The 18,934-nt window shown below is 58.3% G+C and overlaps 1 protein-coding gene across 1 annotated transcript; it reads right to left on the reverse strand.

The window, feature by feature from the left end:
• Positions 1-426: 426 nt before the first annotated feature.
• Positions 427-18,237, reverse strand: POLR3GL (RNA polymerase III subunit GL). The gene is made up of 8 exons (XM_090127108.1): positions 18,098-18,237; positions 11,672-11,801; positions 11,492-11,560; positions 9,483-9,539; positions 9,295-9,371; positions 6,675-6,791; positions 3,136-3,227; positions 427-603 (listed from the first exon to the last, which is right to left on the reverse strand). The coding sequence occupies exons 1-7, from the start codon at positions 18,215-18,217 to the stop codon at positions 3,141-3,143; spliced, it is 657 nt and encodes a 218-aa protein (XP_089983234.1). The 5' UTR covers positions 18,218-18,237; the 3' UTR covers positions 427-603; positions 3,136-3,140.
• Between the last annotated feature and the right edge of the window lie 697 nt (positions 18,238-18,934).

Here is an 18,934-nt window from a genome sequence, read left to right on the forward strand (position 1 = left end):
CCCCCCCTCCCCCCCGGCCCCACGATTTCGGCTCCCTCTGCCCCCCAACCCCCCCAGCCTCTTAAATGCCGCTCCCACCCTCAGCCCCATAACTGCCCCCCAAGTGCCCCCCCCCCCCCGGCACCATAAACGACCCCCCCCCACCCGCCCCCCATACGTTCCCCCCCCTTCCAGCCCCATAAGTACCCCCCCCCCCCCCCATAAGTGTCCCCGTCCCGCAAGTCTAAAAAGTGACATAAAAGCGAATTAAAAACCCTTTGGTCCGATTTGAAGGGGGGGGGGAAATGGGGGGGGGGGCACCCGGTGACCCCCAAGTGTGGGGTGCCCCCCCCCCCCCGCCCCTCCTTCCTTCCCCCCCCCCCCCCCGCGGTGCAGCCGTAGCGCAGCGCCAGCGCCCCCTGCTGGCAGCGCAGCGCAACGCAGCGGCGGCGATGGGGGAAGTGGGACGGGGGGGGGGGGGGAAAGGGGGGGATCCTGCAGACTGGTGGCGCTGGTGGCACTGGGACATCCGGACATCCACCTCCAGGTGGGGGGGGACACTGGGATGGGGGTGTCCGGGTCAGCTGGTGGCACTGGGACACGTGTCTGGGTGCGGGGGGGGCACTGGGGACACAAGAGGGGACAGGGGAGTCAAGGTGAGCTGGTGGCACTGGGACACAAATCCAGGTGGGGGGGGGGCACTGGGATGGGGGGGGCCCTGCGGACTGGTGGCACTGGGACACATCTCCAGTTTGGGGGGGGGCACTGGGGACACAAGAGGGGACGGGGTGTCAAGGTGAGCTGGTGGCACTGGGACACAAATCCAGGTGGGGGGGGGACACTGGGATGGGGGGGTCCAGTTGGGGGGGGGCACTGGGATGGGGGGGTTCCTGAAGATTGGTGGCACTGGTGGCACTGGGACACTTTTCCAGGTGGGGGGGGGACACTGTGACGGGGGGGTCCCTACAGGTGGGTGGCACTGGGACACGTGTCTGGGTGTGGGGGGGGGCAATGGGGACACAAGAAGGGACACAAGTCCAGTTGGGGGGGGGTGACACTGGGATGGGGGTGTTCAGGTGGAGGAGGGCACTGGGATGGGGGGGGGTCCCTGCTGACTGGTGGCACTGGTGGCACTGGGACACAAATCCAGGTGGGGAGGGGACACTGGGACGGGGGTGTCCAGGTGAGCTGGTGGCACTGGGATGGGGGGTTCCCTGCGGACTGGTGGCACTGGGACACGTGTCTGGGTGGGGGGGGGCAATGGGGACACAAGAGGGGACAGGGGAGTCAAGTGAGCTGGTGGGGGGCACTGGGATGGGGGGGTCCCTGCAGACTGGTGGCACTGGTGGCACTGGGACACAAATCCAGGTGGGGGGGGCACTGGGACTGGGGGGGTTCCTGCAGACTGGTGGCACTGGGACACATCTCCAGGTGGGGGGGGCACTGCGATGGGGGGGTCCCTGCACTGGGACACATGTCTGGGTGGGGGGGACACTGGGGACAAAAGTCCAGGTGTGGGGGGGGGGACACTGGGATGTGGGTGTCCAGGTGGGGGGGGCACTGGGATGGGGGGGTTCCTGAAGATTGGTGGCACTGGTGGCACTGGGACACTTTTCCAGGTGGGGGGGGGACACTGGGATGTGGGTGTCCAGTTGGGGGGGGCACTGGGATGGGGGGTGGCCCTGCAGACTGGTGGCACTGGGACACATCTCCAGTTTGGGGGGGGCACTGGGATGGGGGGTGTCCCTGCGGACTGGTGGCACTGGTGGCACTGGGACACATCTCCAGGTGTGGGGGGGGGGCACTGGGATGGGGGGGTCCCTGCACTGGGACATGTGTCTGGGTGGGGGGGACACTGGGGACAAAAGTCCAGGTGTGGGGGGGGGGGGGGACACTGGGATGTGGGTGTCCAGGTGGGGGGGGACACTGGGACTGGGGGGGTTTCTGCAGACTGGTGGCACTGGGACACGTGTCTGGGTGCGGGGGGGGGCACTGGGGACACAAGAGGGGACAGGGGTGTCAAGGTGAGCTGGTGGCACTGGGACACAAATCCAGGTGGAGGGGGGGGGACACTGGGATGGGGGGGTCCCTGAGGACTGGTGGCACTGGTGGCACTGGGACACATCTCCAGGTGGGGGGACACTGGGACTGGGTGTGTGTCCCCAGACTGGTGGCACTGAGAGACGTGTCTGGGTGGGGGGGGGGCAATAGGGACACAAGAGGGGACAGGGGAGTCAAGTGAGCTGGTGGGGGGCACTGGGATGGGGGGGTCCCTGCAGACTGGTGGCACTGGTGGCACTGGGACACAAATCCAGGTGGGGGGGGCACTGGGATGGGGGGGTCCCTGCACTGGGACACATGTCTGGGTGGGGGGGACACTGGGGACAAAAGTCCAGGTGTGTGGGGGGGGACAGTGGGATGTGGGTGTCCAGGTGGGGGGGGACACTGGGATGGGGGGGTTCCTGAAGATTGGTGGCACTGGTGGCACTGGGACACTTTTCCAGGTGGGGGGGGGACACTGGGATGGGGGGTCCCTACAGGTGGGTGGCACTGGGACACGTGTCTGGGTGTGGGGGGGGGCAATGGGGACACAAGAAGGGACACAAGTCCAGTTGGGGGGGGGTGACACTGGGATGGGGGTGTCCAGTTGCGGGGGGGCACTGGGACGGGGGGGGTCCCTGCTGACTGGTGGCACTGGTGGCACTGGGACACATCTCCAGGTGGGGGGGGGGACATTGGGACATTGGTGTCCCTGCAGGTGGGTGGCACTGGTGTCACTGGGATGGGTGTCAGGGTGGGGGGGTGACAGGGGAGGTGACAGGGGGGGTGACACGGGGGAGGTGTCACGGGGGGGGTGACACGGGGGGGTGATGGGGGGGTGACACGGGGAGGTGACACAGGGGGGCTGACACGGGGGGGGTGACACGGTGGGGTGACACGGGGGGGTGACATGGGGGAGGTAACACGGGGGAGGTGACACGGGGGGATGACATGGGGGGGTGACACAGGGGGGGTGACAGGGGGTGACACGGGGGGGTGACACGGGGGAGGTGTCACGGGGGGGGTGACACGGGGGAGGTGACACAGGGGAGGTGACACGGGGGAGGTGACACGGGGGGGTGACACGGGGGGGTGACGGGGGGCGCCGGTGCCCACCAGGCTCAGTACACCGCCTCGTCCCCGTTGTCATCGCTGTCCGCCCCAAAGTCCTCCCCGTTGTCGAAGTAGGACATGATGTAATCGGTCTCCTGGGGGGGGCAGAGTCGTGGTCACCTCATGACGCTCCATGGGACCCCGACCCCATTATCTCAACCCCATGATCCCAATCCTAACCCTGACCCCAGAACTCCAACTCTGACCCCACAGCCCCACAGTCCTAACGTTAATCTGAACCCTAACCCGGACCCCATAACTCCAATTCTGACCCCATAACCCCAACACCACAGTCCTAATGTTAATCCCAATCTGAACCCTAACCCCGACCCCATAACCCCAATTCTGACCCCATAACCCCAACCCCATAACCCCAAACCCATAATCACAATCACAATCCTAACCCCAACCCCATAACTCCAATTCTGACCCCATAACCCCAACACCACAGTCCTAATGTTAATCCCAATCTGAACCCTAACCCTGACCCCATAACCCCAACCCCATAACCCCAACCCCATAATCACAATCCCAATCCTAACCCCAACCCCATAACGCCAATTCTGACCCCATAGCCCCAAAACCATAATCCCAACCTTAATCCCAAACCCAATCCTAACCCTGACCCCATAGCTCCAATTCTGACCCCATAACCCCAACACCACAGTCCTAATGTTAATCCCAATCTGAACCCTAACCCCGACCCCATAACCCCAATTCTGACCCCATAACCCCAACCCCATAACCCCAAACCCATAATCACAATCACAATCCTAACCCCAACCCCATAACTCCAATTCTGATCCCATAACCCCAATCCCATAATCCCAACGTTAATCCCAATCCTAACCCCAACCCCATAACCCCAATTCTGACCCCATAACCCCAACCCATAATCCCAATCCCAATCTGACCCTGACCCCATAACTCCAACTCTGACCCCATAGCCCCAACCCCACAGTCCTAATGTTAATCCCAATCTGAATCCAACCCTGACCCCATAACTCCAGTTCTGACCCCATAACCCCAACCCCATAACCCCAACCCCATAATCACAATCCCAATCCTAACCCCAACCCCATAACGCCAATTCTGACCCCATAACCCCAACCCCATAGTCCTAATGTTAATCCCAATCTGAACCCTAACCCTGACCCCATAACCCCAATTCTGACCCCATAACCCCAATCCCATAATCCCAACGTTAATCCCAGTCCGAATCCCAACCCCATAACCCCAATTCTGACCCCATAACCCCAACCCTGTAGGCCTAATGCTAATCCCAATCCCAGTCCGAACCCTGACCCCATAACTCCAACTCTGACCCCATAGCCCCAACCCTGCAGTCCTAATGTTAATCCCAATCTGAATCCAACCCCGACCCCATAACACCAGTTCTGACCCCATAACCCGAACCCCATAATCCCAATCCCAATCCTAACCCTGACCCCATAACCCCAATTCTGACCCCATAACCCCAACGCCGTAGTCCTAAAGCTAATCCCAATCCTAACCCCAACGCCATAAACCCAATTCTGACCCAATAACCCCAACCCCATAATCCCAATGCTAATCCCAATCTGAACCCTAACCCCATCACTCCAATTCTGACCCCATAATCCCAACACCATAATCCCAATGTTAATCCCAATCCCAATCCTAACCCCATCCCCATAATTCCAATTCTGACCCCATAGCCCCAACCTCATAATCTCATTGTTAATCCCAATCCTAACCCCAACCCCATAACTCCAATTCTGACTCCATAACCCCAAAACCATAATCCCAACATTAATCCCAATCCCAATCCTAACCCAGACCCCATAACCCCAATTCTGACCCCATAACCCCAACCCCATAATCACAATCCCAGTCCTAACCCCGACCCCATAACTCCAACTCTGACCCCACAGCCCCACAGTCCTAATGTTAATCTGAACCCTAACCCGGTCTCCATAACTCCAATTCTGACCCAATAACCCCAACCCCATAACCCCAACCCCATAACCCCAATGTTAATCCCAATCCTAACCCCAACCCCATAACTCCAATTCTGACCCCATAACCCCAACCCCATAATCCCAACATTAATCCCAATCCCAATCCTAACCCCAACCCCATAACTCCAATTCTGACCCCATAGCCCCAATCCCATAATCCCAGTGTTAATCCCAATCCTAACCCCAACCCCATAACTCCAATTCTGACCCCATAGCCCCACCCCCATAATCCCAACGTTAATCCCAATCCTAATCCTGAACCCATCACCTGACCCCATAGTCCCAACCTCATAATCCCAATGTTAATCCCAATCATAATCCCCATCCCATAACCCCAATTCTGACCCCATAATCCCAACCCCATAATCCCAGTGTTAATCCTAATCCTAATCCCAATCCCATAACCCAAATCTGACCCCATAACCCCAGCCCCATAATCCCAACATGAATCCCAATCCTAATCCTGACCCCATCACCCCAATTCTGACCCCACCGCCTCCAACCCGTAGCCCATCCAATCGTAACCCTGTCCCCTCTATAGCCCCGCCCCCATCCCAAGCCCCGTCCAATTAAAACTGACCCCAACCAAAAGCCCCGCCCCCAACCCAAGCCCCACCCAACCACAGTCCTGCCCCACCTATAGCCCCGCCCCCAACGATAGCCCTGTCCAATTAAAACTGACCCAACCCATAGCTCCGCCCCAACCCAAAGCCCCGGCCCCAACCCAAACCCATCCTAGCATAGCCCCGCCCCCAATCCAAGCCCCATCCAATTAAAACTGACCCCAACCCATAGCTCCGCCTCCAACCCATAGCCCCATCCAATCGTAACCCTGTCCCCTCCATAGCCCCGCCCCCAACCCAAGCTCCATCCAATTAAAACCCCGCCTCCAACCCATAGCCCCGCCCCCAACCCAAGCCCCGCCCAATTAAAACTGATCCCCACCCACAGCTCCGCCTCCAACCCATAGCCCCATCCAACCGTAACCCAGTCCCCTCTATAGCCCCGCCCCCAACCCCAGCCCCATCCAATTAAAACACCATTCCATAGCCCCGCCCCCAACCCAAGCCCCGTCCAATTACAACTAACACCATTCCATAGCCCCGCCTCCAATCCAAGCCCCATCCAATCGGAACCCTGTCCCCTCTATAGCCCCGCCCCCAACCCCAGCCCCATCCAATTAAAACTAACATCATTCCATAGCCCCGCCCCCAACCCAAGCCCCGTCCAATTACAACTAACACCATTCCATAGCCCCGCCCCCAACCCATAGCCCCGCCCCCAATCCTAGTCCCATCCAATTAAAACTGACACCAGCCCATAGCTCCACCTCCAATCCAACCCCCATCCAACCATAACCCAGTCCCCTCTACAATCCCGCCCCCTACCCTAGTCCCATCCAATTAAAACTAACACGATTCCATAGCCCCGCCCCCAACCCCAGCCCCGTCCAATTAAAACCAACACCATTCCATAGCCCCGCCCCCAACCCCAGCCCCGACCAATGAAAACCCCGCCCCCAAGCCATAGCCCCGCCCCCACCTCCTCGTGCTCCTCCTCGTCGTATTCCTCCCCCTCCTCGTCGCGCCCCTCCCCCTCCTCCTCTTCCTCCTTCTCTTCCTCCTCTGACGTCACTTCCTCCTCCTTCTTCTCCAGGTGCTGCGGGGGGGGGAAGGGGGGGGCACCGTGTAGGACACCCCCCCCCCCAGTGTGAGACCCCCCCCAAATTGTGGGATCCCCTCCCCAAATTGAGGACCACCCTCAAAATGAGAGACCCCCCCCCCCAACAAAGCGTTGACCCCCCACACACCTAAAGCCCCCCCCCCCAAATGTGACAGCCCCAAAGTCTTGACCCCCCCCCAAAATATAAAGACCCCCCCCAACATGTTGACACTGCCCCAAAGTGAGAGACCCCCCCCCCCCCCGAAATGATCCCTCCCCCAAAAAGTGCAGGACCCCCCCCCAAAGTGGGTACCGCCCCCCCCCCAAAATAAAGTCCCTTCAAAATGAGGACCCCCCCCCAAAGGGTGGGACCCCCCCTCAAAGTAACCCCCCCCAAACTGAGGAACCCCCCCAAAGTGAGGACCCCCACTCACCAATTGCTGACCCCCCCCACCTCGACTGACACCCCCAAAAGCAAAGACACCCCCCCAAAATTCGACCCCCCCCCAAAACAAGGCATCCTCACCAAAGCCCTTGACCCCCCCCCAAATCTCTTGACCCCCCCCCAAAGCGAGGGACCCCCCCAAAGCGAGGGACCCCCCCCAAAAGATGGGACCCCCCCCAAAGTGAGGACCCCCACTCACCAATTGATGACCCCCCCACCTCGACTGACACCCCCAAAAGTAAAGACCCCCCCCCCAAAATTCGACCCCCCCCCCCACAACAAGGCATCCTCACCAAAGCCCTTGACCCCCCCCAAAGCAAGGAAACCCCCCCCAGGTGAGGACCCCACTCACCAAGTGCTGACCCCCCCCCCAAAGTGTGGGACCCCCCCCAAAGTGAGGACCCCCACTCACCAATTGATGACCCCCCCCAAGAGCAACTGACACCCCCAAAAGCAACGACCCCCCCCAAAAATTCGACCCCCCCAGAGCAAGGGATCCTCACCAAAGCCCCCCCCCCCAAAGCTCTTGACCCCCCCTCAAAACGAGGAAACCCCCCCCAAAGTGAGGACCCGCACTCACCAAGTGCTGACCCCCCCCACAGTGACTGACACCCCCAAAATCAAAGACCCCACCCCAAAATTCGACCCCCCCCCAAAACAAGGCATCCTCACCAAAGCCCTTGACCCCCCCCCAAATCTCTTGACCCCCCCTCAAAGCGAGGGACCCCCCAAAAGCAAGGAACCCCCCCCCAAAAGATGGGACCCCCCCAAAGTGAGGACCCCCACTCACCAATTGATGACCCCCCCACAGTGACTGACACCCCGAAAAGAAAAGACCCCCCCCCAAAATTCAGCCCCCCCCCAGAACAAGGCATCCTCACCAAAGCCCTTGACCCCCCCCCAAAGCGAGGGACCCCTCCTCAAAACGAGGAAACCCCCCCCAAAGTGAGGACCCCCACTCACCAAGTGCTGACCCCCCCCAAGAGCAACTGACACCCCCAAAAGCAAAGACCCCCCCCAAAATTCGACCCCCCCCCCACAACAAGGCATCCTCACCAAAACCCTTCACTACCCCCCCCAAAGCGAGGGACCCCCCCAAAGCAAGGAACCCCCCCCAAAAGATGGGACCCCCCCCAAAGTGAGGACCCCCACTCACCAATTGATGACCCCCGCACAGCGACTGACACCCCCAAAAGCAAAGAACCCCCCCAAAAATTCGACCCCCCCCCAGAACAAGGCATCCTCACCAAAGCCCTTGACCCCCCCCCAAAGCGAGGGACCCCTCCTCAAAACGAGGAACCCCCCCCCAAAAGTGAGGACCCCCACTCACCAAGTGCTGACCCCCCCAAGAGCAACTGACACCCCCAAAAGCAAAGACCCCCCCCAAAATTCGACCCCCCCCCACAACAAGGCATCCTCACCAAAACCCTTCACTCCCCCCCCCAGATCTCTTGACCCCTCCCAAAGTGAGGGACCACCCCAAAGCAAGGAACCCCCCCCCAAAAGATGGGACCCCCCCCAAAGTGAGGACCCCCACTCACCAATTGATGACCCCCCCCAAGAGCAACTGACACCCCCAAAAGCAAAGACCCCCCCCCAAAATTCGACCCCCCCCCCAGAACAAGGCATCCTCACCAAAGACCCCCCCCCAAAGCGAGGGACCCCCCCCAAAACAAGGAAACCCCCCCCAAAGGATGGGACCCCCCCCAAAGTGAGGACCCCCACTCACCAATTGTTGACCCCCCCACCTCGACTGACACCCCCAAAAGCAAAGACCCCCCCCAAAATTCGACCCCCCCCAGAACAAGGGATCCTCACCAAAGCCCTTGAACCCCCAAAGCGAGGGACCCCCCCCAGGTGAGGACCCCACTCACCAAGTGCTGACCCCCCCCCAATCTGTGGGACCCCCCCCAAAGTGTGGGACCCCCCCAAAGCGAGGGACCCCCCCCCAAAGTAAAGACCCAAACCCAACGCCAGGACCCCAACTCCCAAAATGTCCCCCCCCCCCCCCCAACATCGGGTGACCCCCCCCCAAAAAAATGGCGGTCCCGTTACCTCCAGCTTCTTTATGGTCTCCTCCTTATCGACTGCGGGGGGGCGCGGCGCAGCGCGGGGGGGGGGCACAGAGCTTCCTGGGGGGGGGGGAAAGGGGGGGGGTCACCCTTGGGGGGGGGGGGCAGGAATTTGGGGGGTTTGGGGGGGGGTTGGGGGGGGGGATATGGAGGGGGGGGTCCCAGACTCACGGCCTTTGCGCAGCCGCCGCACGCGGATCTTCAGCTCCCGGGGAAACCGCCGCCAATCTGTGGGGTGATGTGGGGCTGGGGGAGCCCAGAGCAGCCCCTGCCCCATAGCGTCCCCAGCCCCATAGCGTCCCCTGTCCCATAGCGTCCCCTGCCCCACAGCGTGCCCTGCCCCATAGCATCCCCTGCCCCATAGCGTCCCCTGCCCCACAGCGCCCCCTGCCCCATAGCGTCCCCTGCCCCACAGCGTCCCCTGCCCCATAGCATCCCCTGCCCCATAGCGTCCCCTGCCCCATAGCATCCCCTGCCCCATAGCGTCCCCTGCCCCATAGTATCCCCCCCCATAGCATGCCCTGCTCCACAGCGTCCCCTGCCCCATAGCATCCCCTGCCCTATAGCATTCCCAGCCCCATAGCATCCCCTGCCCTATAGCATTCCCAGCCCCATAGCGTCCCCTGCCCCATAGCATTCCCAGCCCCATAGCATCCTCAGCCCCATAGCATCCCCTGCCCCATAGCGTCCCCTGCCCCATAGCATCCACTGCCCCACAGCATCCCCTGCCCCACAGCATCCCCAGCCCCATAGCATCCTCAGCCCCATAGCATTCCCTGCCCCACAGACCCCAGCCCCATAGCATTCCCTGCCTTATAGCATCCCCTGCCCCATAGCATCCCCAGCCCCATAGCATTCCCTGACCCATAGCTTCCCCTGCCCCATAGCATCCCCTGCCCCATAGCATCCCCAGCCCCATACCATCCCCCAACCCATAGCTTCCCCTGCCCCATAGCATTCCCAGCCCTTTAGCATCCCCCGCCCCATAGCTTCCTGTGTCCCACAGCCCCATAGCATCCCCAGCCCCATAGCATCCTCCGACCCATAGCTTCCCCTGCCCCATAGCATCCCCTGCCCCGTAGCATCCCCAGCCCTATAGCATCCTCCTGCCCCATAGCATCCCCTCCCCCACAGCACCCCCCCTGCCCCACAGCAGCCCCCAGCCTCACACCTGGGTTCCACTCCATGGCCCCATCTATGGGGCACCCCACAGCAACCTCCCTGCCCCACACCACCCCCCCTGCCCCACAGCAGCCCCCAGCCCCACACCTGGGTTCCACTCGATGGCCCCATCTATGGGGCACCCCGTAACCAACCCTGCCCCACAGCAGCCCCCAGCCCCACATTCGGGTTCCACTCCACTACCCCATCTATGGGGCACCCCATAACCAACCCTGTCCCACAGTAGCCCCCAGCCCCACACCTGGATTCCACTGCATGGCCCCATCTATGGGGCACCCCACAGCACCCCCCCTGCCCCACAGCAGCCCCCAGCCCCACATTTGGGTTCTACTCCATGGCCCCATCTATGGGGCACTCCATAACCAACCCTGCCCCACAGCAGCCCCCAGCCCCACACCTGCATTCTACTCCATTGCCCCATCTATGGGGCACCCCACAGCATCCCCCCTGCCCCACAGCAGCCCTCAGCCCCACACCTGGATTCTACTCCATGAACTCATCTATGGGGCACCCCACAGCACCCATCCTGCCCCACAGCTCCCTCCTGCCCCACAGCAGCCCTCAGCCCCACATTCGGGTTCCACTCCATGGCCCCATCTATGGGGCACCCCACAGCACCCCCTTGCCCCACAGCAGCCCCCAGCCCCACATTCGGGTTTTACTCCATGGCCCCATCTATGGGGCACCCCATAACCAACCCTGCCCCACAGCAGCCCCCAGCCCCACACCTGGGTTCTACTCCATGACCCCATCTATGGAGCACCCCACAGCATCCCTCCTGCCCCACAGCAACCCCCTGCCCCATAGCGTCCCCCCTGCCCCACAGCAGCCCCCAGCCCCACACCTGGGTTCCACTCGATGGCCCCATCTATGGGGCACCCCATAACCAACCCTGCCCCACAGCAGCCCCCAGCCCCACACCTGGGTTCCACTCGATGGCCCCATCTATGGGGCACCCCATAACCAACCCTGCCCCACAGCAGCCCCCAGCCCCACACCTGGGTTCCACTCGATGGCCCCATCTATGGGGCTGCACAGCTGGTATTTATCCGAGTAGCGCTCGATGTCTGCGGGACGACGGCAGGGAGGACATCAAGTGGGGTCGGATGGGGGTTTTTTTTTTTGGGGGGGGGGGGATGGAGGATGGACACAGGAGGGGCTGTGGGTCCGCCCCATACCTCTGTGTGGGGCGCCGGGTCGGACGAAATAGGGGAGCCCCTTCATGGCCCCGCGCAGCTCCTGCTTCAGGGCCAGCATGTACTCCACCTCCTCGCCCCCCGGCAGCGGCACGGCGCGGCACTCCACCGCCTGCGGGGTCACAGCCGGCACAGGGGGGGCTGAGGACCCACACCGGGACCCCCCCCCCCCATCAAAGTCATCCCAGCATCACAGAACGGCAGGGGTCTCTATAGGACTCCAGAGTCTCTATGAGGCTCTATGGGGCTCTATGGGGCTCTGTGGGGCTCTGTGGGGCTCTATGGGGCTCTATAGGTCCCTATAGGACTCTATGGGGCTCTGTGGGGCTCTATCACAGCATCACAGAACGGCAGGGGTCTCTATAGGACTCCAGAGTCTCTATGAGGCTCTATGGGGCTCTATGGGGCTCTGTGGGGCTCTGTGGGGCTCTATGGGGCTCTATAGGTCCCTATAGGACTCTATGGGGCTCTGTGGGGCTCTATCACAGCATCACAGAACGGCAGGGGTCTCTATAGGACTCCAGAGTCTCTATGAGGCTCTATGGGGCGCTATGGGGCTCTGTGGGGCTCTATGGGGCTCTATAGGTCCCTATGGGGCTCTGTGGGGCTCTATCACAGCATCACAGAACGGCAGGGGTCTCTATAGGACTCTAGAGTCTCTATGAGGCTCTATGGGGCGCTATGGGGCTCTAGAGGTCTCTATGGGGCTCTATATGGCTCTATATGGCGCGATGGGCTCTATAGAACTCTATGGGGCTCTGTGGGGCTCTATAGAACGCTATGGGGCTCTGGGGCTCTACAGGACTCAATGGGGCTCTGCAGGGTTCTATAGGACTCTATGGGGCTCTATGGGGCTCAATCACAGCACCACAGAACGGCAGGGGTCTCTATAGGACTCCAGAGTCTCTATGAGGCTCTACGGGGCGCTATGGGGCTCTATAGGGTACTATGAGTCTCTATGGAGCTCTATAGAGCTCTATGGGGTGCTCTGGGGCTCCACAGGGCTCTGTGGGGCTCTATAGGTCTCTATGGGGCTCTGTGGGGCTCTGTGGCACTCTGTACAGCTCTATGGGGTGCTATGGGGCTCTATAGGTCCCTATAGGACTCTATGGGGCTCTGTGGGTCTCAATCACAGCATCACAGAACGGCAGGGGTCTCTATAGGACTCCAGAGTCTCTATGAGGCTCTATGGGGCGCTATGGGGCTCTGTGGGGCGCTATAGAGCTCTATGGGGCTCTATGGGGCTCTATAGATCTCTATAGGTCTCTGTGGGGCTCTATAGGACTCTATGGGGCTCTATAGGTCCCTATAGGTCTCTATGGGGCTCTGTGGGGCTCAATCACAGCATCAGGGGTCTCTATAGGACTCCAGAGTCTCTATGAGGCTCTATGGGGCGCTATGGGGCTCTATACGGCTCTATAGGACTCTATGGAGCTCTGTGGGGCTCTATGGCACTCTGTACAGCTCTATGGGGTGCTATGGGGCTCTAAGGGGCACTATAGGTCTCTATGGGGCGCTATGGGGCTCTGTGGGGCTCTATAGGTCTCTATGGGGCTCTGTGGGGCTCTGTGGGGCTCTATGGGGCTCTATAGGTCCCTATAGGACTCTATGGGGCTCTGTGGGGCTCTATCACAGCATCACAGAACGGCAGGGGTCTCTATAGGACTCCAGAGTCTCTATGAGGCTCTATGGGGCGCTATGGGGCTCTATGGGGCACTATAGAGCTCTATGGGGTGCTCTGGGGCTCTATAGGACTCTATGGGGCTCTGTGGGGCTCTATGGGGCTCAATACAACTCTATGGGCTCCATAGGTCTCTATGGGACTCAGTAGGTCCCTATAGGTCTCTATGGGGCTCTGTAGGACCCTATAGGACTCTATGGGGCTCTGTGGGGCTCTGTGGCACTCTGTACAGCTCTATGGGGTGCTATGGGGCTCTATAGGTCTCTATGGGGCTCTATACGTCTCTATGGGGCTCTGTGGGGCTCTGTGGCACTCTGTACAGCTCTATGGGGTGCTATGGGGCTCTGTAGGTCCCAATAGGACTCTATGGGGCTCTGTGGGTCTCAATCACAGCACCACAGAACGGCAGGGGTCTCTATAGGACTCCAGAGTCTCTATGAGGCTCTATGGGGCGCTATGGGGCTCTATAGGTCTCTATGGGGCTCTGTGGGGCTCTATGGGGCTCTGTGGGGCTCTATGGCACTCTGTACAGCTCTATGGGGTGCTATGGGGCTCTATAGGTCTCTATGGGGCTCTATAGGTCTCTATGGAGATCTATACGGCTCTATAGGACTCTATGGGGCTCTGTGGGGCTCTGTGCAGCTCTATGGTGCTCTATACGACTCTATGGGCTCCGTAGGTCTCTATGGGACTCTGTAGGTCCCTATAGGACTCTATGGGGCACTGTGGGGCTCTATGGCACTCTGCACAGCTCTATGGGGTGCTATGGGGCTCTGTAGGTCCCTATAGGTCTCTATGGGGCTCTGTGGGGCTCTATCCCAGCATCACAGAATGGCAGGGGTCTCTATAGGACTCCAGAGTCTCTATGTGGCTCTCTGTGGGGCTCTATAGGACTCTATGGGGCTCTGTGGGGCTCTATGGGTTCTACAGCACTCTGGGGGCCCTGTGGGCTCTATAGGGCTCTATGGGGCTGTGTGGGGCTCTATATATCCCTATATGTCTCTGTGGGCTCTATAGGGCTCTATGGGGCTCTGTGGGCTCTATGGTTCTCAGTCTCCTTTTCCCAATCTAAACAGCCGCAGTTCGCTCAGCCTTCCTCCATAGGGGCGATGCTCCGGGCCCCTCCCCATCCTTACGGCCCCCCGCTGCACCCCTCCCAAGAGACCCCTGTCCTTTTTTTCCACCAGGACCCCCAGCTCTGCAGAGCTCAGCCCCAACCCGGAGCACTGCACGCAGTTATTCCTCCCCAGCTGTAAAACCCCATACCTGCTCTCCTTAAATCCCAGCTGTAAAACCCTACAGCTGTGTCCTTAAATTCCAGATATAAAACCCTACAGCTGTGTCCTTAAACCCCAGATATAAAACCCTACAGCTGTGTCCTTAAATCCCAGCTGTAAAACCCTACAGCTGTGTCCTTAAATCCCAGCTGTAAAACCCTACAGCTGTGTCCTTAAATCCCAGCTGTAAAACCCTACAGCTGTTCCTAAATCCCAGCTGTAAAACCCTACAGCTGTGTCCTTCAATCCCAGCTGTAAAACCCTACAGCTGTTCCTAAATCCCAGCTGTAAAACCCTACAGCTGTGTCCTTCAATCCCAGCTGTAAAACCCTACAGCTGCTGTTCCTAAATCCCAGCTGCAAAACCCTACAGCTGTTCCTAAATCCCAGCTGTAAAACCCTACAGCTGTTCCTAAATCCCAGCTGTAAAACCCTACAGCTGCTGTTCCTAAATCCCAGCTGTAAAACCCTACAGCTGTGTCCTTAAATCCCAGCTGTAAAACCCTACAGCTGTTCCTAAATCCCAGCTGCAAAACCCTACAGCTGTTCCTAAATCCCAGCTGTAAAACCCTACAGCTGTTCCTAAATCCCAGCTGTAAAACCCTACAGCTGTTCCTAAATCCCAGCTGTAAAACCCTACAGCTGTGTCCTTAAATCGCAGCTGTAAAACCCTACAGCTGCTGATCCTAAATCCCAGATATAAAACCCTACAGCTGTGTCCTTAAATCCCAGCTGTAAAACCCTACAGCTGTGTCCTTAAATCCCAGCTGTAAAACCCTACAGCTGTGTCCCTAAATCCCAGCTGTAAAACCCTACAGCTGCTGATCCTAAATCCCAGCTGTAAAACCCTACAGCTGTTCCTAAATCCCAGCTGTAAAACCCTACAGCTGCTGTTCCTAAATCCCAGCTGTAAAACCCTACAGCTGTTCCTAAATCCCAGCTGTAAAACCCTACAGCTGCTGTTCCTAAATCCCAGCTGCAAAACCCTACAGCTGTTCCTAAATCCCAGCTGTAAAACCCTACAGCTGTTCCTAAATCCCAGCTGTAAAACCCTACAGCTGCTGTTCCTAAATCCCAGCTGTAAAACCCTACAGCTGTGTCCTTAAATCCCAGCTGTAAAACCCTACAGCTGTTCCTAAATCCCAGCTGCAAAACCCTACAGCTGTTCCTAAATCCCAGCTGTAAAACCCTACAGCTGTTCCTAAATCCCAGCTGTAAAACCCTACAGCTGTGTCCTTAAATCGCAGCTGTAAAACCCTACAGCTGCTGATCCTAAATCCCAGATATAAAACCCTACAGCTGTGTCCTTAAATCCCAGCTGTAAAACCCTACAGCTGTGTCCTTAAATCCCAGCTGTAAAACCCTACAGCTGTGTCCCTAAATCCCAGCTGTAAAACCCTACAGCTGCTGATCCTAAATCCCAGCTGTAAAACCCTACAGCTGTTCCTAAATCCCAGCTGTAAAACCCTACAGCTGCTGTTCCTAAATCCCAGCTGTAAAACCCTACAGCTGTTCCTAAATCCCAGCTGTAAAACCCTACAGCTGTGTCCCTAAATCCCAGCTGTAAAACCCTACAGCTGTGTCCTTCAATCCCAGCTGTAAAACCCTACAGCTGCTGATCCTAAATCCCAGCTGTAAAACCCTACAGCTGTGTCCTTAAATCCCAGCTGTAAAACCCTACAGCTGCTGTTCCTAAATCCCAGATAGAAAACCCTACAGCTGCTGATCCTAAATCCCAGCTGTAAAACCCTACAGCTGCTGTTCCTAAATCCCAGCTGTAAAACCCTACAGCTGCTGATCCTAAATCCCAGCTGTAAAACCCTACAGCTGTGTCCTTAAATCCCAGCTGTAAAACCCTACAGCTGTGTCCTTAAATCCCAGCTGTAAAACCCTACAGCTGTGTCCTTCAATCCCAGCTGTAAAACCCTACAGCTGTTCCTAAATCCCAGCTGTAAAACCCTACAGCTGTTCCTAAATCCCAGCTGTGAAACCCTGCAGCTGCTGTTCCTAAATCCCAGCTGTAAAACCCTACAGCTTTTCCTAAATCCCAGCTGCAAAACCCTACAGCTGTTCCTAAATCCCAGCTGTAAAACCCTACAGCTGTTCCTAAATCCCAGCTGTAAAACCCTACAGCTGCTGTTCCTAAATCCCAGCTGTAAAACCCTACAGCTGTGTCCTTAAATCCCAGCTGTAAAACCCTACAGCTGTTCCTAAATCCCAGCTGCAAAACCCTACAGCTGTTCCTAAATCCCAGCTGTAAAACCCTACAGCTGTTCCTAAATCCCAGCTGTAAAACCCTACAGCTGTTCCTAAATCCCAGCTGTAAAACCCTACAGCTGTGTCCTTAAATCGCAGCTGTAAAACCCTACAGCTGCTGATCCTAAATCCCAGATATAAAACCCTACAGCTGTGTCCTTAAATCCCAGCTGTAAAACCCTACAGCTGTGTCCTTAAATCCCAGCTGTAAAACCCTACAGCTGTGTCCCTAAATCCCAGCTGTAAAACCCTACAGCTGCTGATCCTAAATCCCAGCTGTAAAACCCTACAGCTGTTCCTAAATCCCAGCTGTAAAACCCTACAGCTGCTGTTCCTAAATCCCAGCTGTAAAACCCTACAGCTGTTCCTAAATCCCAGCTGTAAAACCCTACAGCTGTGTCCCTAAATCCCAGCTGTAAAACCCTACAGCTGTGTCCTTCAATCCCAGCTGTAAAACCCTACAGCTGCTGATCCTAAATCCCAGCTGTAAAACCCTACAGCTGTGTCCTTAAATCCCAGCTGTAAAACCCTACAGCTGCTGTTCCTAAATCCCAGATAGAAAACCCTACAGCTGCTGATCCTAAATCCCAGCTGTAAAACCCTACAGCTGCTGTTCCTAAATCCCAGCTGTAAAACCCTACAGCTGCTGATCCTAAATCCCAGCTGTAAAACCCTACAGCTGTGTCCTTAAATCCCAGCTGTAAAACCCTACAGCTGTGTCCTTAAATCCCAGCTGTAAAACCCTACAGCTGTGTCCTTCAATCCCAGCTGTAAAACCCTACAGCTGTTCCTAAATCCCAGCTGTAAAACCCTACAGCTGTTCCTAAATCCCAGCTGTGAAACCCTGCAGCTGCTGTTCCTAAATCCCAGCTGTAAAACCCTACAGCTTTTCCTAAATCCCAGCTGTAAAACCCTACAGCTGTTCCTAAATCCCAGCTGTAAAACCCTACAGCTGTTCCTAAATCCCAGCTGTAAAACCCTACAGCTGTTCCTAAATCCCAGCTGTAAAACCCTACAGCTGTTCCTAAATCCCAGCTGTAAAACCCTACAGCTGATCCTAAATCCCAGCTGTAAAACCCCACACTTGTTCTTCTTCCCCCCCATCCGGTTTCTTTCTGCCCTACAGCTGCTCTCATCCAACCCCACCTGCAGCCCCCCCCCCCCACCAGCACCCAACGCTGTGGGTGAAACTCACCGGGAACAGCGGCGATGGCTGCAGGGTGGGGGGCGGCAGCGCGTCGCCCTTCGCGATGCCCACCGCCTCCGTGCTGAACGTCAGCGCCCCACGGCCACGACTGCGGCCACGGGACGCCATGGGGGGCGGGGGGGGGGGCGCTGGGGGGGAGAGAAAGGGGGCAGGAGGTGGGGGATGGGTGGGGGGGGGGTCAAGGTGAAGGGGTACGGGAGGGGATGTGGGGGGTGGGAGGGGTGGGGGGGGTGAGGACACGGGGTGGATCTGTGGGGTGGGAACGGCTCTGTGGGGGTGGGGGGGTGTAGTTATGGGGTGGGGGGGATGTATGGGGTGTAGTTATGGGGTGGGGGGGATGTATGGGGCATCTCTATAGGGTGGAGGAGGCACATGAGGCTCGTCTATGGGGTAGGGGGGGACATATGGGGGATTCCTATGGGGTGATGGGGACATATGGGGCACCTCTATGGGGTGGAGGAGGCACACGAGGTACCCCTATGGGGTAGGGGGGACACATGGGGGATTCCTATGGGGTCAGGGGGGACATATGGGGGATTCCTATGGGGTAGGGGGGACATATGGGGGATCTCTATGGGGTAGGGGGGACATATGGGGGATCTCTATGGGGTAGGGGGGACATATGGGGGATCTCTATGGGATCAGGAAGAAGATATAGAGGATTTCTATGGGGTAGGGGGGACATATGGGGCATTTCTATGGGGTGATGGAGACATATAGGGCACCTCTATGGGGTGGAGGAGGCACACGAGGCATCCCTATGGGGTAGGGGGGACATATGGGGGATTCCTATGGGGTCAGGAGGAAGATATAGGGGATTTCTAT

Source organism: Phasianus colchicus, chromosome 30 (assembly GCF_987193195.1).
Source record: "Phasianus colchicus chromosome 30, bPhaCol1.hap1.1, whole genome shotgun sequence".
NCBI classification, from domain to species: Eukaryota; Metazoa; Chordata; class Aves; order Galliformes; family Phasianidae; genus Phasianus; species Phasianus colchicus.

Bases quoted from the DNA above. Each gene is read 5' to 3' on its own strand.
- POLR3GL (XM_090127108.1), bottom strand. From the start codon at position 18,217: ATGGCGTCCCGTGGCCGCAGTCGTGGCCGTGGGGCGCTGACGTTCAGC. The intron at 11,561-11,671 runs GTATGGGGCGGA...GTCGTCCCGCAG, and splicing joins ACCCGGCGCCCCACACAGAG to ACATCGAGCGCTACTCGGAT. The intron at 6,792-9,294 runs GTAACGGGACCG...CCCCCCCCGCAG, and splicing joins AGACCATAAAGAAGCTGGAG to CACCTGGAGAAGAAGGAGGA.